This window comes from Scardinius erythrophthalmus (assembly GCF_964197995.2).
Source record: "Scardinius erythrophthalmus genome assembly, chromosome: 10".
In the NCBI taxonomy this organism is placed as follows: domain Eukaryota; kingdom Metazoa; phylum Chordata; class Actinopteri; order Cypriniformes; family Leuciscidae; genus Scardinius; species Scardinius erythrophthalmus.
The window spans coordinates 30,477,357-30,505,089 of record NC_138230.1 but is presented as its reverse complement, the minus strand read 5'-3'; the positions used below and the strand labels follow the sequence as shown (position 1 = coordinate 30,505,089).

The window sequence follows — 27,733 nt, the reverse complement described above, 5'->3', positions numbered from 1 at the left end:
ACACATGCCAGCATGGCGAAACGTAGTGTATGTACTAGTTGCCATATCAACACTATATAGAGGAAAACTGCACAAAATTAAAAAATCTTTAGAAGATATCACTGAACATTTATTTAAACATAGAAAAAAAAAATTCTTACTGAAGTAAATTTTTCATCTCTGTTGTTTTGTGTTTATTTTAATATAATATATATCTTATATCTGTCCATTATCAGGTTTTAATGGACGACGGCGAGGCGTGGTTGCCTCCGCCGAAGTCCATTAAAACCTGATAATGGACACCTCGAAGGGCATTAACCCGCTTATACCATGGTTACTTACGAAAGAAAGAAATATTTAATCAATTAATAATACTTTAATGTGTTTTAGAGTAAAAATCGTAAGGGTTTTTATTTATTAAGTCGAGCGCACTATTTAATATCTCCCGTATACAGGCGTTGCCAAGCAACGTGGTCACAGCGACCCGACCGCAGCAGTTGATCAGTTTGTTTGAGCCAGCGCAATCATTTAGAACTGTCATCAGGCAAATTGACGGGACGCCTTTCAGGTGTCCATTATCACTTTTTAACGGACACCCTGCAGCCAATCAGAATCGAGTATTCACCCAGACTATGGTATAAAATATTTTAATGACTTCCTCACAATTAATTTGAATATCTCTCTCTATGGAGAGCAGCAGTAGGCTAGGTCAGAGAGCCTCTCATCTATACAAATGAAAAGACGTTGATACAATTAGAATGCATAACACATCAAAAAAAAATAGGGAAATGATGATAATTTTACTAAATATTATTTATTTTACCAAACAAAACAGAGAATCAAGTAGATAATTATGAGGAATTCATGTTTAGTTATGTTGATGTTATAAATTTTACGTATGTATTCATAAAAAAATTGTTAGCTATCATGAAATCAGTAACACTCTATAAGGTTTCATTAAATTTGTTAACATGAACTAATAATGAACTGCACTTTTACAGCATTTATTCATCTTAGTTAATATTAATTTCAGCATTTACTAAAACATTACTAAAATCAAAAGTGGTATTTGTTAACATTAATGCACTGACTGTGACATAACATGAACAAACAATTAAAAGTTGTATTATTATTAACTAAGATTAACAAATAGGCCTACAGTAGCCTAACAAATTTTTTATTCATGATTAGTTAATGTTAGTTAATATGAATAATAAACAAATTAACCTTATTGTAAAGTGTAGGCCTACTATTAAATCAAAGATATAAATTCCTTACAATTTAGAGTTGGACATGGACTTAACATTTCCTTTCACTAGATGTATTTCCCAAGCTAATAACACTTGCTATGGCCTTGGATAAAAATGAATCACATTGTCAGACTCAGAATGCGGCTGAAATCGAGTAATACTTGTATTATTGTTAAACGTAACTCATGCTGCAGCAACTTTTACAGTAGCATGGTAGGAAAAATTAAACTTTTCCGTATTAGCGTTAATGTTACATGCTCGCGGCGAACTGCTGCGTATGAGGCGCTGCAAAGGAAACTCCACCTACCACTTCATCTCCGCCAAACAAATTTTTTTCATATAATATTTTTTTGTATTATTATTGTTAGTGGCTATGGTGTTGCCACTAAATGATGTTGCCCACCCCTACACCCCCCCCCCCCAACACACACAAACACACACACACACACACACACCCCTACCCCACCCCTTTGACACCCAAGTCTACACATGCATCATATAAAATGAGCAGACAACATATTTCAAAATCATTTGATCAGCTCACCCGTGAATTTAATGGTAAAGAAAACTGGAAAATGTATCACATAAATCATATTATGATTTAAAAGAAACCATTATTATTGTTATACATATGTTTTTGTAATATGTTTATAATGTTTAATGATAGCATTATTGTTAATATGATCAATTTTATGATGACATTATCATTATGTAAAATATAATAATTTGACAGAAATGTTGACATCTTCTTATCTCACTACAGATGATGGGGCAGTTCCAGATTTACCTTGTTGTTTTCTGGGCATTGCTTCTCATGACCACTTCTGGAGAGGATGACATAGGTGCATCAAAAGAGTGTGAGGATGCTCCCTTTGTTCCAGGGCACAATCTTGCTGGAGAGGGATTTGATGTTGTGACCATGGAGCGAAAAGGATCTTACGTGATCGACACGGAGAAATGGGATTTAGGAAACAGCACTTGTAAAATGCGCAAAAACAATTACATGAATGGAATAAAACAGAAGCTACCAGTAGCAGTTGTGTTCTGGAGGACCTTGCCAAAGTGTTCAATGAAAGTCTCCAGTAAGATCTTTGAATCAAGTGAAGCACTGGTCAATGATTCATCATCAGCGCTCTCAGCCAGCTGGAAAGTTGGTTTAGATAATAAGGTTGCTGGAGCTACAGTCGGAGGCACTCATTCCAGGGAAGCGAAATTTGCAATGACAAAATCAAAAGAAGACAAATACAGTTTCACCAAACATGAAGTTGCATGCAGCTTTTACAGGTGAGAGAGTTGGGTTGTTTTTCCTCATAGAATGACTTAAAAGAATTTAACTTTAACTGTAATCTTCTACCTCTTTGGTCCCACTGAATTCAAGTTTGTTTACTGTTTCTTTACAGGTATGGTCTAGCTGAAAAGCCTCCTCTTCATGCAGAGTTTCTTGAAGCAATTAAATCACTCCCTGCATCCTACGATCCAGACGCCTACCGCAACCTGATCACCACATATGGCACTCACTTTACCACAGATGTCAAGTTAGGGGGGAAAATGAAAGCCATAACAGCCATCAAAACATGTCAGGCATCAGTGAGTGGGCTTACAGACACTGCAGTGAAAGACTGTTTGGATGTAGAAGCATCTGGTTTTTACAAAGGAACAACTGTGAAGACAGAGGACAAAATGTGTAAACAACTGAAAAAGAAGATGGGCACAAATCAAAAGTTCAGCACTATGTTCAATGAGCGTCAGACAGAGATTATCGGAGGAAACATAAATGGAGAACATCTGCTTTTTTCTGGTTCATCACACCCAAATTCCCTTAAGACCTGGCTTGAGTCTTTGAAGAGCCTCCCTGACATTGTGCACTACTCTCTGAAACCCCTCCATTTCTTACTGAGTGAAAAACACCCTGCCAGGAAAGGACTGAAGAGAGCTGTTGAAGAATACATCATTAAAAATGCCCTCATGAAGGTTTGCTCAGAGCCTTGCAAGATTGGTAGGAAGTGCAGTGCAAGGGACCGATGTGCTTGTGTTTGTGGAAGTAGTCAAATTATAAAGTCTAACTGCTGTCCAGCTGAAAAAGGACTAGCCACCCTGAAAGTCTACAACCTTAAAGCCAATGGTCTGTATGGAGATGGGACTTCTCAAACAGATGGTTTTGTAGAAGTAAAATATAACACAAAAATGGGACGTACTGCGACTATTGATAATAATGACAATCCACGTTGGCGAGAAACATTTGAGTTTGTTCCTATTAAGTTTAGCATGGCCAGTAGACTAACTTTTAAAGTGTATGATAAAGACAACTGGAGCACTGAGCTCCTTGGTACATGCTCTTTTGAAGTTAGAAGTGGAGTTAAGCGTAAAGCTTGTGCTTTTAAATATGGCACCTTCTTTTTTACCTATGAAGTGAAGTGTGCTCCCAGTCTAAATGGCCCACAGTGTAATGAACACAAACCTTCTCCAATGGCTTCCCCTCTGGCTGACATTTTCAGCTCAAGAAATGGTGTTCTGGTTAAAGATATGGCCAGGCTTGAATTAGCTCACAATAACTCAAACAAGTTAAACTTCAAGAGTACTTATGGAAAGCTATTTTTGCTGTGACCTGCATCTTGAATCCATCCTTGCATGAAAAATAGCCTTCATATAGCCTAACAGCACTTTCATCTGCGATAGAAAATAAGTGTATTAGTATAATTTGCTTAGTTCTTCTTCCATTGCTTTTCTTCTTTTTTTTTTCCTGTGTTTTTGCATTAAAAAGCATTTTTAAAGACAGATTTGTGTGTGTTCTTTTGGGTTTATTATTATTAGACTTGCAAAATGTAATAGCAACTTACAGTGCACTCACTACAGGCAGTGCTGGTCCTTCCCTAAATTTATATATATATATATATATATATATATATATATATATATATATAGTACCACACAATCTTGCATTATCATGGTTCACATTTACAGGCAGAGAGAAATAGGTTGAATTTGAATACATATCTTTTACATCGCTATGCTATTTTGAATTCAACCATAGACTTTTTTACACTGTCGGTTGCAATAAGTTCTAATATACCTCAGTATGATCACTCACATGACAATTCTCCGGTGATGGCTCAAAACAAATGTTGGAACTGTACATATATAGTATATATTAGTATATGCAGGGCCTAAATTGTGCTCCTTAAATCACTAAATTTTAGCTTCATCCATCACATCTCTTATTCATTAACAATGCAAGAAAAACTGAAATACTGTTCAATTTATATTTTTGCTTCCATGTAATAAAACTGCAGGGTTTCCTGTGTATTTCTAAGAAGGCCTATTGATGTGATACATTTAAGTGTCTGTGGTTTTTAAGTATGTTTCTGAGCTTCAGCGTTTCACACATCAGCTGAGCTGAGCTGAAATGCATCCAGCAACCTCTCTGTATCATGCACACCACTTTAAGACTTAGGCTAAACTATCCATAAGATGTCATTATGACTATGTCATTATATAGATCAGTGGTTCTAAGTACTAAGAAATGCAAACAAGCTAATATATGAGAATCAATAGCCACAAACCTGTGCACGTTTATTAGAGACTGTTGGCATTTGAAAATAAGTCTCACAAAAGATTCACCATCACTGAATTTACTGGCAATAGTTCCAAAATACCACCTACAAATGACTGGAATATTTTACATTTTGTAATAAGTAAATAAATGTAGCCTAATAAGATCAGTATAAACTTAAACGGCATTTGTTTCAAAATTTTGACAGAAACACGGGGATTTATTTTTAATTGTTGTGGTTAATGCAAGCATAGTTAGCCTATTTCTGTAGTTCCAAAATAACATTTTAAAACAATTCCAAATTAACATGCCAATAAGCAAATATCAGCGTTAAGGCAAACTTACGTCCTATCCATAGACTGTAAAAAAAATAGGTCCTATCGCAACGTCAGAGTAATACAAAGCTGTGATTGGCTGCTGTGCCGAAAGGCGGGTCTAATCTACAGCGCCTAGGAAGAAGAAGACGGCCATCTACGTGAGGTCGCAGGCCTTTGTGGTGAGTTTAAAGGATGATCTTAAAGACAGAAATTGCTGAGAATATTCTTTGCTAGAAAAGCAGCCCACATTTTTATCCAGTAGTCTGGGTTTATATTGTTTTCAAATGAGCAACATGTCAGCTGCTGACTTAGGTATCGGCTGTTTTAGCAGCATGCTATGTAGTTACCTAAAAAGACGACACTGCAGCCTCAAACACATCACATACGTGAGCTGACATCAAGTCACATCGATACGAGCGATCTGTCACCGATAGTCGGCTGCTTGAAAAACTGCTACAACAGAACAGTTTACGATATAGGGCCTTTTACCACCATATGAACTGCCATGCAATTTTAAGTAATTCAAAACAGGAAAACGTGTTAATTCTGAATATCTAAAATAAATAATAAAATGACTGATGAATATGATGCATGCAGAGTTGAATTTTTAATTTATGTAGTTTTTACTTATTCATTTATTATTAGTATTACTATTATTGGTGTTATCTTCATTATTATAGTTATGTTCATTATGTTTTATTGTATTTTAACTTGTATTCTTGTATTATTATTATTATTTTATTTTTTTCAATTTACATTTAACCGCATCTTATTGACAGGTGGTAGTAACATTTGATAAGTTACACCTGATCTCATTTAATTAAATCTAATCTAATTTAATCAGATAATTAAAAGCCATTAGGTAAATGTGTGTGATTAAAAAAGTTAAAAAGAGTAAAAAAAAAAAATTGTTTTTGTTTTTCCCCTAGATGCCCAGACACTGCTCTGCTGTAGGTTGCAAGTCAAGAGACACAAAAGACGTCCGGAAATCTGGAATCACTTTTCACAGGTGCATATAAATGCTTCCAAATCAGTAGTGGCCATTGCATTCAGACCTTTTTCTTACTGCTGTTCATGACCCTAACAGAACAGACCTGTGACCAACAAGTTGGGAACCAGCTGAACATCTACTGCATAACATGTTTATATTTACACTGACACAGGTGGTTTAATTTTGATTAAGCATTAAAAAGCTGATTTTAAAAATGACAATTACAATAGAAAGTGTATGTGATATACAGTCTAATAGTTTGAGAACTGCCAACATTTTGGTCAGCTCAATAGAAACTATAATGATTAATATCTGCCCCCTAGTGATCAGTTCACTGAACTACATGGGATTGTTAATAATAATTTGCATTGGTCTAAACTTATTGTCCATATTCTTGTTTTGTCTGTTGAAAAAGAGTGTAAAAGAATAAAATATGTCTCAGCTGCAGTTGCTCAAGGGGGTAATTAAATGATCTTAACTTGTCAATATTGTTTATGATGTTAAATTTTCCAGGTTGCCAAAGAAGGGAAACCCTCGCCGCACAACTTGGATTATCAACTCTCATCGCAAAGGCCCTGAGGGAAAAGGCCAGTGGGACCCTCAGAGTGGTTTCATCTATTTCTGTTCTAAACACTTCTCCCCTGATAGCTTTGAACTCTCTGGAGTCAGGTCTGCAGCTTATCAGACTCATAACTTTTCATAGAAGCAATGACCAAAAAAACTTTACTTTTAAATCTGTTGTTAAAAAAACAATATATTTAGAAGATTCGAAAATAATGTTGATGCCTCTTTTTTTTTTTTTTTTTTTTTTAGTGGCTATCGCAGACTGAAGGATGATGCGATTCCCACTGTATTTGAAATTCAGCCTCATGAAAGAGGCACTGCTGGGAAATATGCAACGAAACGGAGAGGTAGACCTCGAAATGTGGATAAACGTATCAGGTATCTTACCTAAAGCTACCCTGACATTTCTCTTTAAAAATTCTCCATTTAGACTTCTAATTTCTGACTGGTGTTTTGTTTTGCTCTATCCTATGTGCTTCCGCGTTCATCGAAACATCACTTTACCGGAAGCCAGTGATTATAGTTGAAATATGAATATATATAAAATATGAATAATTTTCTTACAAAAACGCACATTTTTCATATGTACTGCAAGACAGGTACTTGATTTTAACTGTAATGTGTTATTCGATATTAAATGTAATAAATTGCAAGTGCAACTTCATCATTACAAATGTGTAGTTACAAAAAAAAACTGTAATATTGTTAAATATTATGCCAAATTAAAATAACTGTTTTCTATTTTGATATGTTTTCAAATGTAATTTATTCCTGTGGTCAAAGCTGAATTTTCAGCATCATTACTCCAGTCTTCAATGTCACATGATCCTTCAGAAATTCTAATATGTGGATTTGATGCTCAGAAAACATTCATTATTATTATCAATGTCGATAACAGTTGTGTACAATTTTTTCTTTCAGGATTCTTTGATGAATAGAAAGTTCAAAAGACAATAGAATTATAAAAATTACATCTAAAGCTGTGCTTCATTTTTTTCAGTGTCAAGAACTCCAATGATAATGAAGGATCAGAAAGCCATGAGATCTTCAACAATGAGACTCTGGTGCAAAAAGTAGCAGATAATGAGTGTGAAAAAGGCGAAGGGGAGGATAAGCATGGGCAGCCTTCATCTGAGGCTCCTCAAACTTCTGAAGAGACATTATTAGATGAACAACCTCCTGACCCCTCTTCTCCTCAACCTTCTCCACGTCCACCTTCTCCATCCTGTTACATGAAGCGTCTCCCCCCGCCTCCTGGCTTTTACTTGCCGAAAGAGCACAACTACGCTCAGTTGTGCCCTCTAGTGTGGCGAAAGCGCTACGACAAAGCAATCGACAGCTTGGAAAAAGCGTTGCGTCTTCTGAGTGCCGCTCGCCGGCGGGAGAACCGCCTACGCCACGCACTGCTGCGCCTCAGAGAGAACCGACTTAGGAGTACCCTCTCTCGCTCACGAGACGGGGTGAAAGGGAAGGAGGCCCGAGGAGGTAGGTTTTCGAGCTGGGCTGCTCAAAAGGGACAAGGGACGAAGGTGGAGAGAGGTTGCAATCTTGAGGGATTTGAGGAGAGTGCAAATGAAGGCGCAACTGATGAATTAGATCTTCTCGCTGAGGGATGGAACGGACAGGGACAGACGAAGGCAAAAGTCACAGGGGAAGAAGAAGAAGGGTGCTGTTTTTATTGCGGAAGGGACAATGAAGGAAACAAAATAAGTGGGTACAAAGATTCAACTGTAGGACCTGATGAGGTTCAAGGATCTCAGGCAAGACATAAACCTAAGAGAATCCAGGAAGTCAAAAGGAAAGCAAAGGTGCTCAAAGAACAAAAGTCAGAGAACTCTAGGACTGATGTGGCACCTGTGGAGCAACAAAGCTACTACTTGTATTACTGTGAGAGCACAGAGAATGAGGACACAATGCAGATGGTCACCATGGAATTGCAACCGCATCAATTGAACACAGAGGAGGAAGCATCTCTTGAGCTCCACGATAATGCAGAAGCAATCCAGGAACTCGCTCTACTTCATCCACAGACTGACATGCACACTGCGCCTGGACCTATTCAATACTCGGCAACAATACAGGAAACTTCTTCACCATTCCAACTACAGCAAATCCAAGTGCTTCAACCGCATCAACAACTTCTTCTCACTGACCCCGCCACAAAGGAAAAGAGCGAAATGGAAATCGAGCAGGGAGAGGGACAGCAGTTTTTCTGGGTACAGGAAAAGACTGATGATCATGTCCTACTGATGCCAGTTGTTACTGAAACAGGGGAAAGGAACAGAGTCGACGTTGAGACTGTGCAGCCTCAGGCCATATTGGATAGATTTCATTCAAAGGTCACCGAAGAAAGGGATGGAGTGACTGTGAAGTGTGATTCCATGATACTGACATCTGCGGGGTGGGAAAACGGACAGCTCACACACCAGTCGGACCTGAGGCACACAGCAGTGGGGGGAGATGTCAGGGAGAGACTGAAGGAACATTTAGAGGGGTTTCAGCTTCAGCTTAGCAGCGAGTTTATTGACTGATACGTCTCTCTTGTTATATTACCATCTAATGGTTTTATTCTCCACTTACACAACATGCACAGATTCTTCAGTTGACTTTGGCTAAGATGTATGAAAGACATCAGCATTATTTTCATATGTTGGCAGAATATTGATTAATAGACATTTAATACAGTAGTATTTTAATTGGAAAGTCATAATTCAATAAAACTCTTTGGCTACTAAAATGTGTATGTTGGACAATGTTTAGTAATTGAATTCATTGACTGTGTTCAAAAAGGCCAAAATTACAGTTAAAAGAACTTGGGAACTAATTTGAATTCAGGTTTGAAACCTACTCCATTCTTCCCAGTCTATACTGTATACATTCATACCCATGAACACCCATTATGTAGTAGGTTTTGAAACAATAATTTGTTCCCTCAACTATAATGATCAGTTTTGCTTTCATGAAGAATAGGAAAATGAAATACCTTTTTTTTTTTACTTTTTTTTTTTTTTCTTGAGCACCAAATCAGCATCAAATTGGAATAATATTTCACAATATTAATGTTCTTTTTACTAATAAATGCAGCATTGGTGAGCATGAGAGACTTGAATCTTAAACTTTTCAATGGTAGCATAAACATTTTATAGGGAATATTTTTCATTGACAATGTCACCTTTGGCCTATAATAAGGCATACTTCATTTTCAGGTTAGTGATAAAGTAAAAAGCCTCCCTAATTTTGTTCTTCAATTCACAAAGCAAGAGAGGGGCTGGTTTGACTTATGCAATTAAAAAAATCAAGTTGTTTCTATCATTCAATTTACATGTTTTTTTCTGCTGGTAGTTTTTTAACAATTGAATTTCCATTATTTTGCAACGTGTTTGTTACTTTCTCACTCAGATACTGAGCATTTACAAATTACCTCAAATTATAATAAAACCCACAACCACTCTGGGATCTTCTCTCTCTGCCCAGGTCAACATCTCAGCACACAGCTTTAAATTGTAAACACTCCCATTATATTATTATCACCCCAGCAAAAAATAAAAATCTCAGTTAAACAGTATGAGGCTGTAGTCCAAACAATCTGATGATATATGATAGGCCTTTTTTTAGTTGAGTTGTTTGATGAGGAGTAGGCTTGATTCTGTTTTCTTCAGAATTCTGTGAATACTGTCCATCCGCAGATGCTGAATAAAGGAGATAAAGCATGTCTATTTCACTGAAGGCGCATATTGCAGTAGGACATAGTCAAGGGCGTAGATTTGGTTTGAACATTGGGGGGGTTGAAGTTTGGGTATGCCTCCTTCTCATGTGATCATGGTATAAATATTGGGGGGGTTGTAATGCATAGATTAAAATATTGGGGGGGTTATCACCCCCCCACAAACTACGCCCCTGGACATAGTGACCGTAAGGTCAATTTAAATGTAACAATGGACAATATTACCATAATGGCCTTTATTACCATAATGTGAATTTTCTCTCATTAACACTCAAAAACTCACTTGCAGTATAGGCTAATGTATTTTAGACCAATTTAGATCCATTTGTTCTCTTGCAGCCATTTCTAAAATGTGCTTGATTCGTCATTTGTTAATGTGACCACCAGGAGGCTACTATACCCAGTATCGAGCTTCTAACTGAAGTAGACATTTTCGCATACACCACTTGGCGTCGCTCTTTAATAATTATCAGAGTATGTTGATGTAAAAAAAAAAAAATTGACACAGAGTTTGCAGATAAACGATGACAGCATTCATAGTATGCTTAGGCTACAGCAATGCGGTTTAGAGCAGGATCTGAACAATAATTTAAAGAAAACTCATTTATCGGTTAATGAAGGCCGTGGCATAAGGGACCCTTCTCAAGGCAAGCTGAAGATCTGCTTATTGTCATGAAAAAGCGTTTGCCATGGCAGATCAAGAAGGGCTATATGTCTGTGTTGTATTGCTAATTTAATGTAGTCGTAATTAGTTGCTAAAGATCATCTCATTTAGAAGCATTTGCAATTCATAGCCCTTCGCTGGATTGGTGTCATGCCTTGACAAGAGCCTCAGTTGCTACTTACAATGTTGCTGAAATATGATGAACCCTGAGTTATAATTATAATAATTTATGTTATTCACCAGTCAATGTAGCCTATTATTGTTGCTATTAAAAAAATACAAAAAATAAAAACTTGCCGTCCCCTTCATGCATATTTCATAGCCTATAGCTTACTTCACAATGGTATATTCAATACAAATTTCTGTTTTGTTTTTTATTTATCTTAAATACTGAACTCATAAAAATAATGTTTTCCTGTGTTGTGCGTAGTGAAAATGTTTTCTACTAAATTATAGCCATAAACAACAGACGCTCTTCGCTCTGATTGGTCAGTCTCGAGAGGAAGCCCCGCCCAGGCATATTGAGCCTATTTAACCACGCTTTCTAGTGCGCTTCGGTACGTTCAACACCTGTACACTGTAGGACTCTACCGACAGCCTGTACTACCTACCAATGGTTGTTCAAGTAAAATCACGCATTCGCCACAGCAGCAAAACAATGGAAGGCAACCAGCAGAAAGTGGAGGCCAACATTTTGTTACTTGGAGCTGAGAACGTTGGAAAATCTGGTAAGTTCTGTAGCAACCTTGCCTTTACCTTAATTTACAGTCTGAATTACAGCTCTAACAACCTCTGTGTTTATTATTCACAGCCCTCACCGTGCGCTTTCTAACGAGGCGGTTCATTGGAGAATATGGAGATATAGGTAAATAGCTTAATGATTATCACTCTCTTGTCTTGATCCCCATTGTAATTTGCTGTAAAATACCCTTCGCTTTGCTTAACTTTTTTTCTTTTTCTTTTACAGAATCAATATACAGCCATACTGACAAGATCGACGGGCGTGATATTTGTTTCAACATATGGGACTCGCTTTGCCACCAGGTAAGCATCTTTTTGCCCATTCCAATGATTTAAAGTTTTTTTGCATGGCAGTAGTATGGCAAGCCATTTTAACATTTATTCCTTAAAACTACTATCTATCTAGAAATACAGTTTATTAAATAAATCAATTGCAACTATCAATTAAGATGTATATGTGTACTAGCATCTAAAAAAAATACTAGCCTAATAAATGACTATTTAGAATAGTAGCTTGGGGATCGTAACTAAGTAGGCTACCTATTGAATAGTTGCTGATAAAGCTGAAATCTGTACCATCAACAATTGGAGTAAATAAGTGAATAGAATTAATGGTTAAATCTCTTATTTCAGAATGGAGAGGAGTCAGGATACATTAGCGACAGACAGCTGCAGTGGACGGATGGCTATATCCTTGTTTACAGCATCTGTGACCGCGCCAGCTTCAATGTGGTGCGACAACAAGTGCAGTGCATACGACAAGCTAAGCAAAAACTGGCCAGCACAGCTCAGATCATCATTGTGGGGAATAAGAGAGACCTCCAGCACCGACGTACAGTGTCAAGTGAGGAGGGCCGGCTGCTGGCGCTCTCTGCGGACTGTGGGTTTTTTGAGGTCTCCGCTGCTGAGACGTACCACGGAGTGCTGATGGTGTTTCACGAACTGTTTGAGCTCATCCGAGAGGCAAGGGCGCTCAAGAAGGGCACTGCAGGCTTCAAGGGTATCGTGAGGAGCATGTCGGCCGTATTTGGAAGGAAGAGGACTGAATAGTTTCAAATTTCCCCTTTAAAGCGGTGGAAGAATCATGGAAAATCCCTTTATGAAATCCATATTGGAACAAAGACTGATTATTGATCTCAACTGGATTTTTGCAAGTTGACAATCTTAGGGGCCATTCACACTGTGTTCCGTCTGTGCTGTTTTTGGTTGGCCTACGTATGGACAGACATCTTTGGCCATTATGTTGCTGTTTTTTTGCCACCTCACACCATGAGCATCACTTACGGCACGTGTCAGGTTAAAAGTAGTTCAACAACAAAAAAATGTCTCTAGATCCCTCATGTTTTATTGCTTCGTTCTGTTTTTGAATGAAGAAACGTCTTGTGTGAAAGGCCCCAAATTCCTGAATGTTCTAAGAATGTTCAAGTTCGATTTAAGAATACTAATATTATTAGGTCTCATTGCTCACTCTGTTTGTTTTTTATATATCTATATCTGACAGTTCTCTCCTTGTACTTCAATCGTTTTTTACTGTAGCTAGTAAGTGCAATTGTTGGCTCAATGCTTCTTAGCAATTAAATGAGACGGGTTGTAAAATGTGGCCTCCAACACACGATACATGAATATTGTGACAATGTAGCATTTTTTTAAATTTTTTATTATTATTTTATGTGAGAAACAAAACAACTTAAATAAGCTGAATATTTTCAAAGTCCATGGATAATGGTCAAATAAAGTGCTAAAATCTGAAGAATTTTTACAGCCATATAAATTGATGTGAAACAGAATTATTTCAAAATTATGCCCACTTTTACCATGGTTGATCCTTAACTGTTTTCAGCATAATGTATTTTTAAAGTCCTATCAGTTTCATTTGATGCATTGGTGTTGCTAACTGTCAAACACACAGATGATTGTATATATTGCAATTGTAAAACCATATGCTAATATTGTTTTATAATAAAACATGACCAATATTTGAATTCTGTTGCCTTTTTAGGTTTAGTTAAAACGCAATGTGCTGTTCCATTAAATAAGCATATGATAATGCATCTTGCCAAATGTAATACCAATAGCAGTAATGCAGCCTTTAGAATCTGCAGTTTGTTTGTGTCTTAAACTGGCGATTTGCCTCGTTGCTTCCAGTTAATAACTCTGATTCTAGTCATTATTCAGACAATTACTTCATTAATATATTATTTCAAGATTGTGGTGCTGGACAATGACTGTGCTCAATGGATAATCGGCAACAGCACACACATTTCAGATGGTACTGGATTCACTGGTATCCACAAAGTTGGCAAGCAAAAATCCTGGAAAACGGACCTTGTGATTGAAATGTGTTTACCGAATTGTTAACAGGGAGCAACCTAGTAGACTAAATAAGGACTGACTCAATCTGCTTGCAAAGACCACATGCTGTCAGTTTTATTCATATTAATATTTACGCTTACCATAGCTGACCTATTGTGCACTGTATTTTTCTCACCTGTTAAATAAGTTTTTTGTAAGATCAAGATCATCACACATTATGTGTATGACTTAGGGTATAAAATTAAGGATTAAAGAAATTAAACTACAAAAATTAAATTACACTGAAAGCTGAAATCGAACGACCATTACATGTGTTTTCTCGTACCCCTTCAGTCTTAAACCCTAAACACGAATAAGTTACCATGCTCAGTCAATCTTAATCTTAGTTCTGTGAAGTCACTTCCTCTTGTCACCTGAGCACTTTTGTAAAGCTACCCATTTTTCCCTTGTGTAACTAAAGAGGTAATCTTCCTGGCCTTATAATGGAAGTAAAGCTGTTGTGTCCCAAGTTCAGACACCTGAGCATCACATGTTCATTCATTCACATGTAAGAAAGCTCGGAGCGGATCAGATCACATGTATGGCCCATTGCTGGCAGTTATGTGCATGGGATTCTGTACATGACTTTACTGTTCCTACACAAAAATATGACTAATCAACACATGATACACATTGGTAATGACACCAAAAAGTAGTGCAATGAAAATGTGTATCATAAACCAGACTGTGGCCAATATATTGACTCTTATATATATATATATATATATATATATATGTGTGTGTGTATTTATATATATATATATACATATATATACACACATATATATATATATATATATATATATATATATATATATATATATATATATATATATATATATATATATATATATGAAACCTAAAGCATAAACAGTACTTTTGCACGTTTTCCACATTTCAAAGGTTTCGAGGAGGCAAAAAGAACCAATTTGCTTGTCCACGCTTTAGAAAAAACAATTCGTAATAGTGAATTAGATTATGACTATACTGAAGAAAAGGGAAAAGAAAGAAAAGGGGAAAAAAAAGACTGAGAAAGAGAAAGGGGCAGCTGGGTCTTTCTGACATTGCCCCCCTCTAGGCAAGTGGGCGCTTTGCGGGGGAGTTGACTGAGACTGTGAAAGCTGTTGCTATGAGCACCACAATAACCCTCGTCAGTGATAATGACATCACTAACACAGACGTGTCTCCGACCATAGTACGCCTAGTGACACACCAGCCTCAATTCCTCCTACAACCATGTGTACGCTATCGTTTACACACAAGCATACGCATGAATATTCACAGTGTGCCATGGGGCATCATTTTCTGGCATATTTTATCATGCTTTCACAGCAGAGACAACAATAATAGGGTCTTTCTCAGGAAATGGTGCCATTTTTTAACATTTTCTCATTTCATTTGAAAAGGTTACCTTTGAGCTTTCAGGAAATCATAAGCACAAAATGCCAGGGCTGTAAGCATCATAAACATTGGGAGTCCACATTTGGGGCTTTTTTTCCCATCAGCATTGTTAAACTATTACATCTGATCCAAAATATGTGGCAAGAAATTAAAATCCATCAAATCTGTAAATGCATATTATAGATCTAATTATTAGCAATTCATCCATGCGTATGTTTCCTTTAAAATAAAAAATCCTTGTAATTTTTAATAAAAATGTCATTCCTCAATCTTCTGGTGAAGCTATAGACTTCTGTTCAGTGACATATGCAGTGGTTTAGTCCACTTGAAACTTCCACAAACGACTGCAACCATCAACATTTTGTTTTCAGTAATCCGTTACACTCAGGTGTATATCACAATACAAAAGAAAACTTCCGGTTCATTTTTAAAACCTTTACCTACCTTAAAGAACACCATTATTTCAGCCCCATCTCAGTGTGTTTGGAATTCACATTCTTAAAAGGAGAACATATAACAGTAAATGCTGATCATATTAGCCTTTTACTAAATCACACATTATAACTGGAAAAAAATGTTTGTAACTCATGAATTTTCTTATTCAAAACTCTTTTCACCAAACGTCTTACAATGTTTTGGACTGATAATGTCAGTGCACTTTCATAGCCTGTGTTCATGTTTTGGCATTTAAACTGATAAAATCTCTAAAATCTCTCTCTCTAACGTAGAAAGCCCCGATATCAAGGCCATGTCTGCAACCTCATTTGCCCTTATGCGAGATAAAAACATCTCAAGGTTCCCGACCATGGAGGCAGGGGAACAATGAAGATTGTCTCTTCAACTCTATCTGTCTGTCTCTCTCTCTCTCTCACTTTGTCCTTTTGCTGCTCTCCCTAATTTCATTTTAAGAGATAAAGAGTGCCTTCAGGCTCTTTTGTGGTCTAGTACCTCAGCGCATGGTAAAGTGTGTGAGGTGAGTCAGGGACAAGAGGGATTGTGGGAACAGACTCTGAACACTGTGTACGTGGGATCCCGTACGTACGGATGAAGAACACAGAGTCAAGGGCTCTTCAGGAAGGAAGAGTGCTTGAATCAAGCACAACTGCTAGATGTAGAGTTAGAGCTTGTCCCAATTTATCTGAGGAAGATTCAGGGTGTGTACACACTTGTAGTTCGGTTCTCTTGGCTCTTTTGGTCCGGATCAAAAAGCGTATTTTTAACACCAAACCTAAACCATAACAAAAAATAGATTTTATGACATTTGTTTTGGACGGAATTGACCAAACATCCAAAACATTGCTGTGTGCTGGGCTAAATGCGCTTGTAGTTTGTGTGTAAATATGATAGTTTTTTTACCATCTTATAAAATGTGTAAAGGAGTCAAAACAGCACCAGGAATTCCTCCGTTGCACATACATGCAAGAAGATGGTGGTTCTGATGCCTGTACCGAACTGTAATGAGCAACATCTATGACAAGATAAACCAGGTATTCTTGAGCATTCTATATAGGGTCACATCTTGTGACATCATGCTCTGTTTTTACTTTTAGATGTCTTCCCTCCATGTTGCATTCATATTTCAGTCAAACTGCACCAGAGTTCGCTTGGAAACTTACTAAGACCCCCCCCTGAAAATGTGGAACTCTGTCCGTTTGTTTAGTGCATGACAGGGTTCAGATGACAGTGTTCACACTTATTCAAATGAACCGCACTAACAGAGCAGTCGCAGCAGAGTGTGATTTAATCGAACCAAACCTATCGTGTGAACACACCCTCACTCTGATCTTCATCATATGGTACGATCTGAATAAACATCATTGCATGAACATCTAAAATGCTAAATTAACAATAAATAAACAATGTACAATGTACAATAGTTTATTTGTATAAATCGCATCAAACCTAGAATCTCTGACACAATGAGCAGATATTATACTAAGATTATGATTTGGTGGTTTCAGGGAAGATGGGCTGAAGAAACTGTCATGCTCAAATTAACTACAACAGAAGGATGTAGAAAAGATGTGTGCAGTACATATATTGGATTTGAAAGGTTTGATTTAATAAGAGGGATGAGATGGGAGAGTAATTCGCGTGATGGCATTACAATGAGGCCTGATTACCGGATATTGTGCTTCACTGTAAAATGTCTTAACTAATGCTGATGTCGGCTCTCCATCTTATTCCACTCTTCGCTCCTGCTCTCCTGTCTTCTAATCAGACTCTCCTGCAACCCATTTCAGCTCATTATGGACTATATAAACTCCTGTGCATTACAAGTCTCACCATGGACTAGTGTGACTGCACTGCTCCCATGTATTATTTACCTGAAGTGTATCCTACTTCGTGTGCTGTAGGAGCATAACCTGTGGATAACCTACCTTGGATCTTACCATTGTGCTTCTCTGTTCATCTGCATCATTCGTTGTGTCTTTCCATCCATTGAAGTATTAGTTTTCCCTTATCTTAAACTGTTCTGCTGTGTTTGTTTCTTGCCCTGTGAATGTCTGCAATAAAGCCTCCAACAGTTGGGCCCTCCATCCTTCATTGTGGTTTGTGTCCATAAGAGCTGAAAAGAGGAAGACTAGTCTCTAGAAACGACGTGTGCATAATTTCCTTTATAGGCTAATGAATAAGCAAATTAGGACGTGTTTTAAATGTCAACTTGCCTGGAGGAGAGATGAGGGGGTGGCATTCATTTAGCTTTTTGGGTGCCTCTAAGAAAAAGGTTTTATTGATTTGCTCTCTCAAAAAATCACACCCTTGCAAGATTGCATGAACTGAGATTTTAACTATTTATACCGTATACTGTATATTAAGTATTATTAAGTATCAAGTATTAAGTGACATGTGAAGGCCAAGTATGGAAACCCATACTCGGAATTCGTCCTCTGCATTTAACCCATTCAAGTTAGGAGTAGTGAGTAGTGAACACACACACACACACACACACACACACACACACACACCCGGAGCAGTGGGCAGCCATTTTGCTGTGGCGCCCTGGGAGCGATTGGTGGTTAGGTGCCTTTGCTCAAGGGCAAGTATTGAGCAATATCTGCCAGGATCGAAGATTAAACCCGCAACCTTCAAGTTACTGACACTCTAACCATATATATATAGACTGAACAAAATTATAAACGCAACACTTTTGTTTTTGCCCCCATTTTTCATGAGCTGAACTCAAAGATCTAAGACTTTTTCTATGTACACAAAAGGCCTATTTCTCTCAAATATTGTTCACAAATCTGTCTAAATCTGTGTTAGTGAGCACTTCTCCTTTGCCGAGATAATCCATCCACCTCACAGGTGTGGCATATCAAGATGCTGATTAGACAGTATGATTATTGCACAGGTGTGCCTTAGGCTGGCCACAATAAAAGGCCACTCTAAAATGTGTATTTTTACTGTATTGGGGGGATCCCATACATTTTTACTGTATTGGAAAAAAAAAAAAAGTTGTTGCTTGTGGCCTGTGGAATGTTGGTCCACTCCTCTTTAATGGCTGTGCAAAGTTGATGGATATTGGTAGGACCTGGAGCACGCTGTCGTATACGCCGATCCAGAGCATCCCAAACCTTCCCACCTTCTACTAGCCAAAAAGAATATATATATATATATATATATATATATATATATATATATATATATATATATATATATATATATATATCAAGGCATTGATCAAATCACTAAAGTATTGGCACCCTTACATTACAAAACAAAACACGGTTTCACATGTAACATTGAAATTAAGCATATTTTTTAGTATCCACTTTGTAATAATATCAGGTTAAAAGGTTTACTTTAAAATACATTTTAAATCATTGTTTATTGTTTTCATCTTTTGTCAAGCTTTAAAGGTCCTGTTCTTCGTGATCCCATTTTTCAAACTTTAGTTAGTGTGTGATGTTGCTGTTAGAGCATAAATAATACCTGTAAAATTATAAAGCTATATTATATTGTTGTCTGTTCCAATGCCAAGCGAGATATTTTATTTAACAGAAGTCCCCTTTCAAAGCCTACAGCGAACGGCCGGTTTGGACTACATCCCTCTACTTCCTGCTTTAATGACGTCACTAGTTTGTAGAGTGTGTTTGTCGCCATGTCGTCGAGCCGCTGTTATTTTCATCCCGGAGTCAAATCACCTTTGTCAAATCGCCTTCCCTGAGCGCATGCATCTCCACGTTATGGTAAGAGGCGTGACCTTTCCGGCAACGTGCGCTAAGCTGCTGTCGAATCACAACACAGCTGGCACAATCAGAACTCATTACGAATTTCTGAAGGAGGGACTTCAACAAGGAAGTCATCAGCCCGTTTTTACGACAGTGAAAACAGCGGTATACAGATAAGTAAATTGTGTGAAAAATACTGTGTTTTTTTACAAGCGAAACATGAACACTGCATATTGCACACTGCAAACACAATCAAAGCTTCAAAAACACACGAAAAACGGGACCTTTAAAGAAGTACACTTATTTTAATGTTTTGACAAGCAGACTAAAGCACATGCAGAGTAGTTGATTCTAATTTGAACTCTAGTGTGCAATTCAATATAGCATTTAAAGTTAATGTATTTTAAACATACTAAATTGCAACTTCATTAAAAATGTGTTATTACAAATGTATTTAAATATATGGCATTCAAGTGAAAAAAGTATATACAGCAGTTATGTCAGTATATACAGCAGTACACTTTAACCCAATTTCAAATAGAAGTAATTTTGTAATAAGATATACAGATCACTCAAGTCCTTAAGTGGGTTGGAAAATACAATAAAGTTTAGCTAAATGCATTTAATATCAAATTAAACGGCAATTAACATAGAATTAAGTGTTCGAAAAACATTGCATTCAGTTCACACTTTAGTATATTCTTTTAAAGTATATTATTTCTGATATAATTACTATTTTTGAAAAGTATTCTATTTTCACAAAGGTAAGCTTTAATTAGGGGGGTAAAACACATAATCCATAACTCCATAGTGACGATGGTATGCAATGGGAATTAGACCTGTACTCATTGCTGGCTACAGTCAAGTGTTTGTTTTCTACCATTCCTAAGTGTTTTTAGGGTCACTGCCCTGATGTAGACCTATGACCTTTGACATACACATAACTTTATGATGCTGGGTTTAACTTTGTGCTTTAAAAAGCTTTAGTAGTGATTTCATTAATCCATTAATATATTCAAGGCAACATACTCACAAAAATGGAGACTGCAGAGCACATTTAAAATATCAGCACCGTTTCTAAATTAGAGATATTTAGAAGTCATGAATGTTATCAAAATAAATGTTTGTGGAGAGGAAACCTGATCCTAGTTCTATAAGATGCTATGAGAATTTAGCCCTGACCTTTGACCCCAAGTGGGAGGCATATACGTGTAAACCTTTTTCACCTTAGCCTTATGGTCATCGTATCCCCTACATACATTGACTCACAGGAATGTCATAGGAATTTAGACAAAAGCTAACCAAATCAAAGGTTGTTGCTGTTATGAGTCACGTCATTGGAGTGCCATTAGCAGGGTGTACTTGGGCTTGGGTTTTTGCTTTGTAGTGGAAAATTACTGAAAACACTTCTGTGTAACTCATTAACATCCACCAGGGTGGTGTGCAATGGACTGGTATTACTCAGGAAGCCCTTGAAAACAATTTTGTAGGAAAAGAAAAAAAAATTAAACTAAAAATAAGATTCTTGAATACAGAGCTTTATGGCTGTTGTTGTACAATAATTGTAACTGTTATCACGGCTGCATTTCCATTTTCAAGTTCGCTGTACAGGTCAATTCAAAACATGACTGAGGTGATCAGGAAATAGAAATATATTTAGGGTCCTCTAATAAAGCTTCTGAAGTCTTCTGCTCAAAGCCATAGTAAATCACCGAAGTTCATTGTGCTAATGTTGATTCAGCTATAAATCTTGCCCTCCTGAGAGTGTAATGGACCTCAAGCAGCGTGAACTAATGATTAAACTCCATGCTAAATCCTTGGGAATGTAGCAGTCAATTCGCAAATACAACACAATAGGAAAAAGTCAGATTACTAAAACATTTTGAGAAGAACATTCTGGGTTTAGAACAATCTAACATGCAGTTAAATATCACTAGACATATTTTGACATCCTTTGGCTTATAAAAAGAAATGAAATCGCATTTACATTAATGCTATTGACAGAGCGTAACGTATTGAACATGGAACATTATTTTAAGGTCTTAATTCATTAGTTGTGAAAAGGAGAAAGGCAATTAAACCTTAACATCCAAATTTATTTGCAAATTCACATTTGAACAAATGTGGTTATGCAGAAAGAAATTACAGCATTGCTAAAGCCGCAGTGTCCCTGTCACAGGGTCACCCAGGATATACGGTTGTGTCCTCAGAAGTCTCAAGGTTTCTATTTTACCCACCGTTTTTTATTATAGTGGTGTCCTTTCTTCAGGACTCCACTGAGAAAGGAAGCAGGCCTGAATGAATAGAGGGATTTGGTTTCTTTATCTTTTAATACTAAATATACTCTCATATCTTTTCACCAGCATAGGGATCTCACTGATCTACTGCCAGCAACCTTGGGATATCTGCCTCTGCCACAGCAATATTCACTGCAGAATCATTACATCTTCTACATTTTCAATTTGCTGTGTGGCATCCAGTTATTATTTGAATAATAAAAAAATATATATTGTTTGCATTTTTAGTTTGAGTAAAATGTTTTATTAATTTGGCAGTCTAATCAAATAATCAGTTAAGAATGAGATATTACAAACCAGGGCATGGCATTCCTCAATGGAACACATTGCACCATGGGATACAGAATTCTGTGCGATGTGCTATACTGTTCAAATTGACAAATTAAGAAGGTCTTCTAGGTTTTCTGTGCATACTGTGCAGATTGCAATATTATACGTCTGTTAAACTTTGCACAACTAACTAATAATGCCAAACTCCAGACTTCTTAACCAATTCTCAGCATGTGAAGACTTCTATGAACTTGAGTTGAACTCATTTATTGGAGGGGGGAACATTTTCATGCATTTATTATGTCTGTCTGTCCCATATTCAGCTTATTCATGGGTGCCCCCTTTTAAGTTTAACCAAATAGTGTCATTTTCTTCCCAATAACACCTAAAGATGGCATTTGTTGTCTATGTTGTAGATAAGCTCCAGCTTACTGTTTAAGTGTTTAAGTGTTTTGTAAAGGAGTGACTCTTTTGGCGTCAGTGAGGTCATAATGATTTGACTTAAAATAGGATGCATTCCATTCATTCCATGCTCTGCTGCAATTCTGACGAAATTCCAAAGCCTTCATCTTGCCTTTAAAGCAGATTCATATTAGCTGAGAACTGTTGCACTATGCCCCCTGTCAAACTACGCAGGGGATCCAAACATTTCATGTTTAGAGTTTGACCAAGAAATTAATAACCAACCGAAAACAGATTCTCAGTCAAGGTTTAACTCAACAGCCCTCTAACAAAGAATAACACCCTTAAAACTACAGTTACAACCGCATTATTAACTTGAGCCTGCACAATGAAATCAAAGTTCACATCAAAGACCTCAACTACACTTCGTTGCTGAGACATTAAGAAATCATGACAAACATTAAGGGCCTTAACCGTGACAAATTCAAAAGGCTCTCTTGTGAAAAAGAAGTGTGATTTATTGTACTGAATGTGCGCTTAGAGTGTATATAAAGTATCTTAAAAGTGTATTTAAATTACTGGCAAATAGTCCATTTGAAGTACCTTTGAACATTTAACAGCTGAAGTACACTTTAACCATATTTCAAGGACAATAGAATTGATATTAGATGTACTCAGATCCTAAAAAGACACTAAAATTAAGCTAAATGTATATAAATTTAAACTGTAATACATTTTTATTTAATTGCATGATACATTCAAGTATTTTATTTCCATATAAGTACTGTTTAAAAAATGTACTTAAGTGTACTTCTTTTTCACAAGGGCTCCCATTCGAGACAAAAATCATAAATGGTATGTCATTATCTCAGTTGGTTCTCAAAGTCTAAATGGACATCAAATGGAAACATTTTCCTTAACTGTCATGCTTTTTGGGGGTTCTCAGAGAGTGCAGGGTCATATAAAAATAGCAGAAAAGTATACTTATTTAGCTGGGATGGAAACATAGTTTCATGTTTCTGAATATGTTTTTAGTTTTAAGACATTATGTCTCCTGAGCCATTAAAGAGCATTCTCTTCTAGGCTGTGACCTCCACAGTGTCCGCCGAAACCGAGATGTAATTTTATTGCAAATAAAAACACACCTGAGGCCTACAGTATGTGTGCACACACTGAGGCACTGTAGGCAGGTGTGTGCTGAGATGGTATTGAGACGGGTATTCCTGGCATTCCACCTCTTCCCCCTCTGATCCAGAATTCCATTCATTTTAGCCAAAATGCTGCACAGAGCGAGGCAGCACAGCACAGAGCTGGCTTCTCACCAGCCCGTGCACCTGTTCAACATGACAGCTCACTCCTCGGTGCACCTGTGCTGCTGATCGCCACCGCTGATTGCTAAATTAAACTCACGTGCGAGATGTCCTCCTGCTGTCCGATTTTAATTTGATAAGAGAGTGACCTGTAACAGCTCAGTCTGGAGTAACTCATAAGCAGTAGGCCAATATCAGCCCCGTAGAGAGGTTGACAAGTGAAGCTAAACGTTCGTATGCCTCACTGATTCGACATATTAGAACACTGAGGCAGCGTAATGCCCAGCATGTTGTAGGCCTGCTTGTACATGGCAGAGCCACAAGCAAACTGTCTTTGAAGTCTATAGACAATAATGTTTTTGGACACCTTATAGCACGTTACTTGCAACTGAATAAAATGTATAGTAAATGCAATTCGTTTTTTCTTCAATTGCTTTTTTTGACTCATTTAAGTAGGTCTTATTTATGCATAATTTCATAATTACCCCTACCCTTGAAATATAGGCTAGTTAAAGTGTACTGCCGAACATACCGACAAGTAATTTTGGTGAACTACAATGTACTTTAAAGGTGAACTAAGTAACTTTTTTTACCTTAACTGAACAGCTTCGGAGTCATTGGAATGGTTATATTACTTATTTCGGGTTGAATGGTGGTCGTTTCGCACCCCCCTGGTGCCCGTGAGCGGAAAATACGCACTTGCAACTTTGAGCCGGCGGGCTGCCGGCCGCCGCGTCAGGAAGTCTCGCGTGATATCAGGTCTCGCGATGTAAACAATTGCTTTACGGCCAAAATAAATCTGCTAAAATGCTGTCATTATTGCGCTCCCTCACGCTGTCCGAACCCGAATGAAGAAGACGTTTTAAAGAATGTTCCATCTGCTTTGATGTCGTTGATCTATAGCCTCTGGTGTCTGAGAATCACCAACGAGTTTTTACAACAGTGTTGTCAAATATCTATTCCGAAGCTGTGGGGGGAGCTCTAGAGAGAAACCTGCGAGCGAAAAGCGAGAATACAGCGAAGAAATCCCAAAGCTACTGAGTGCTGCTTTAATGCCCTCCTCGAGACCTTCTTCAGACCCTAACCATATTGAACAGTAAAAGTATCCTTGAAGCAGGGGTATTTCCCACAAGGAGGCAAGGGAGGCAGTGCCTCCTCAGAAAACTGGATGAGTAAATAAATCCAGATTACAAGAATAAAACAACGCAAATATTATAAAATGTGACATTAAGAAGTGTATAAATCACTTGTTTTTGTAAAGTAACACTGTCCAACAGTGACACCCGCAGGTTAAGTTACAGCGGGAGTCCTCGTCTTTCTTGCCTCCCCTGAGCCCAATGACTTTTAACAGACTCCCTAAAGTGTGCAGTGGGTTCAGTGGGGGGTAATTGAGAATAATTGGGGGAAAGTCAAGTGAGAGGATGCAATGCCTCTATCGCTCTATGATTGGATACAATTGGTTATGATTGGATATAATTGGATTGTGCAATAAATCCCGCCTCTTGTTTTAGTGCACGTTCGCGAATCAGTCTGAATGAACATTATGATGGTGTTTATGAGAAGACTAATTAAAAAGTAAACAACTCAGCCACTTAGATATTACCGAGATCACATCAAAATCAAACAAGCATGATGACTGTGTATTTTTTTTAGTGAGCATTCAACATGGTGAAATTAAAGATACATCTTTGTGTCTTTGACCGGTGTTTGCTGTGCTTGATGACTGATGGTAATTTGACTATTAAAAAGAATAGTTGAACATCAGTTCACAAATAAAATATATTGTTTAAATTGATAAAAGTACACTTTGAAGTATAATCTCAGTAAACTACTAGCTTAGTAGTTTTATACTGCAAGTATATTTATAAGTTCACATGCTTAAATTTAGGAACATATCTGTTGTCTTTTATAAATCTTTAGTTATTATTCTAAATCCTTTACAAAAAAAAATGTTCAAACAAATCTATTGTATCCACCTTATTTTTCAATGTAAAAGTAAGGTGTTTTCTGTGAATGTGCGAGACATCCGATTTATTATTCACCAAAGGGAAATAATAAGAATATATCAAAGTGCGGTAAACTGTAAAACTATGTGAAAAAGTATTTAACAGGCTTCTCAATCAATAGAGAAAACACAACTACAAGCCAAGTATACTTAGAATACTTAATTATACTCGATCAAAAGATTGACTACAAGTATAGGCCAAATGTGCTTTTCTGTCAGTGTAAGTGAAATATACTTAAATGTAAGTTTATTTCTGAGGTGTAGCTCTATATATAAAGTAGATTGAAATGATACTTTCTTAATTGCAGTTTAAAAGAAGTATACTAATAGAACACTTGAATAAACTTCTTTTTTGTATGGCCGACTTATCCGTTAAATTGATTCGATTATAATTGATAAAAATTCATTACATTTTTATAAATCTTTTCTCGACACTCAAAGTGCTTTACATATGGAAGGGGGAAATCTCCTCAACTACCACCAATGTGCAGCATCCACTCCAGTATCCAGTGTGTCAGAACGCCCTGCAGACACACACCAGATCAAAAGCACATAATGACCCACGTGTATTTGTGTTAAAGCAGCGTGAATAATGTTACCAACTCCAGCTGACCTGCATTTGGCCAGATGTGTCTCCGCATGGTTCTCCAGCTGAAACGTGATAGCAAAATCAATAAAGCTATGGCTGGCAGATTTAACATTGCATTCTCACTCCAGTTTGCCACCAGCATGTCTTACACGTGTCTTACACGTGCAAGATCAGAGCATTGTCCTCAGTCTGAAAAGCATTTCTTTTTCGTTCCTGCCTCCCTAGAGAGAAGTGTCGTCTACTACATGTGCTTGTTTTGTTCACCTAGGATCATTCAGGAAATTTCGAAGCTGAACTCTGTAACATTTCTGTCTGAAATGAAACAATTTTATGTACATATATCTTATGGAAATTGTTTTACCTTTACGCATTACCTTTATTTTTTCAAATGTATTAATTAAACGTATTTTGTGCAAAAAAAAAAAAATGTTTAAAAAAATGTTCTATACTAACATATCCCATGCCATGTCAATTTTTAATACCAAAAAAATTTCACAGAAAATTAAACCTCCTGTTTCAACAGAATAATATAACCCAACCTGATGTTAAATACCTTTTGATACCTTTTCCTCGAATCTGAGCCCTCTAATCCATTGTCTTAATTAGTGGTATACAGTTTAAGTGATTATCAAGCCCCTCGCGATTGTTTACCTTGCCTTCATTCTGTGGTGAACTAAAACTGACATGGCTAAGACTACAGGGTGTTGAGTCTACAGAATGAAAGCTTTTAAAGTAGGGCTTTAATGCTGAACTTGAACATGGGACTAATGTCAAGCAGTTTATGCTAAATCTTGTCTTTTTCCATATGATCCCAGACCATTCTGACTTGATTCAAATGAGGAGTCACATAAAGTGTCGACGAGGCCACTCACGTGCTGCTATAAAAATAAAAAAGTTTACAGCAGGAATAAGTAGGCATAAGTAAATATTAAGGTAGGAACCAGATTAAAGGCATTCCTGCTGCTGTAAAATCCAGCAAAAGTTAAAGGAGTAAAGAAAGGGATAAAGCAGTAGTTTTTGTAATCCTCTTAGATGGTTAAGTGTTTCAGATATTAAACCGAATTAATAACTCTGCATGCTGAGGAGAGAAACGTGACTCTGATCTAAACATCACATTCATGGTCTTTTTTAACACTTTTTTTTTATTTAATT

The 27,733-nt window shown here is 37.1% G+C and overlaps 3 protein-coding genes across 3 annotated transcripts; all 3 read left to right on the top strand.

The window, feature by feature from the left end:
• Positions 1-1,716: 1,716 nt before the first annotated feature.
• On the top strand, positions 1,717-4,005 carry LOC308696754 (perforin-1-like). The gene is made up of 3 exons (XM_081375648.1): positions 1,717-1,787; positions 1,993-2,513; positions 2,630-4,005. The coding sequence occupies exons 1-3, from the start codon at positions 1,785-1,787 to the stop codon at positions 3,831-3,833; spliced, it is 1,728 nt and encodes a 575-aa protein (XP_081231774.1). The 5' UTR covers positions 1,717-1,784; the 3' UTR covers positions 3,834-4,005.
• Positions 4,006-5,174: 1,169 nt separating this feature from the next.
• On the top strand, positions 5,175-9,962 carry thap7 (THAP domain containing 7). The gene is made up of 5 exons (XM_081376346.1): positions 5,175-5,275; positions 6,026-6,105; positions 6,601-6,756; positions 6,901-7,029; positions 7,652-9,962. Exons 2-5 carry the CDS (start codon positions 6,026-6,028, stop codon positions 9,180-9,182), a joined length of 1,896 nt encoding a protein of 631 aa, XP_081232472.1. The 5' UTR covers positions 5,175-5,275; the 3' UTR covers positions 9,183-9,962.
• Positions 9,963-11,522: 1,560 nt separating this feature from the next.
• Positions 11,523-13,830, top strand: LOC308697082 (ras-related and estrogen-regulated growth inhibitor-like protein). Its single transcript, XM_081376178.1, has 4 exons — positions 11,523-11,767; positions 11,851-11,904; positions 12,007-12,083; positions 12,414-13,830. Exons 1-4 carry the CDS (start codon positions 11,653-11,655, stop codon positions 12,828-12,830), a joined length of 663 nt encoding a protein of 220 aa, XP_081232304.1. The 5' UTR covers positions 11,523-11,652; the 3' UTR covers positions 12,831-13,830.
• The last annotated feature ends 13,903 nt before the right edge of the window (positions 13,831-27,733 follow it).

Bases quoted from the DNA above. Each gene is read 5' to 3' on its own strand.
- LOC308696754 (XM_081375648.1), top strand. The intron at 2,514-2,629 runs GTGAGAGAGTTG...GTTTCTTTACAG, and splicing joins GTTGCATGCAGCTTTTACAG to GTATGGTCTAGCTGAAAAGC.
- thap7 (XM_081376346.1), top strand. From the start codon at position 6,026: ATGCCCAGACACTGCTCTGCTGTAGGTTGCAAGTCAAGAGACACAAAA. The intron at 6,757-6,900 runs GTCTGCAGCTTA...TTTTTTTTTTAG, and splicing joins TTTGAACTCTCTGGAGTCAG to TGGCTATCGCAGACTGAAGG. The intron at 7,030-7,651 runs GTATCTTACCTA...CATTTTTTTCAG, and splicing joins AATGTGGATAAACGTATCAG to TGTCAAGAACTCCAATGATA.
- LOC308697082 (XM_081376178.1), top strand. From the start codon at position 11,653: ATGGTTGTTCAAGTAAAATCACGCATTCGCCACAGCAGCAAAACAATG. The intron at 11,905-12,006 runs GTAAATAGCTTA...TTTCTTTTACAG, and splicing joins TGGAGAATATGGAGATATAG to AATCAATATACAGCCATACT. The intron at 12,084-12,413 runs GTAAGCATCTTT...CTCTTATTTCAG, and splicing joins GGGACTCGCTTTGCCACCAG to AATGGAGAGGAGTCAGGATA.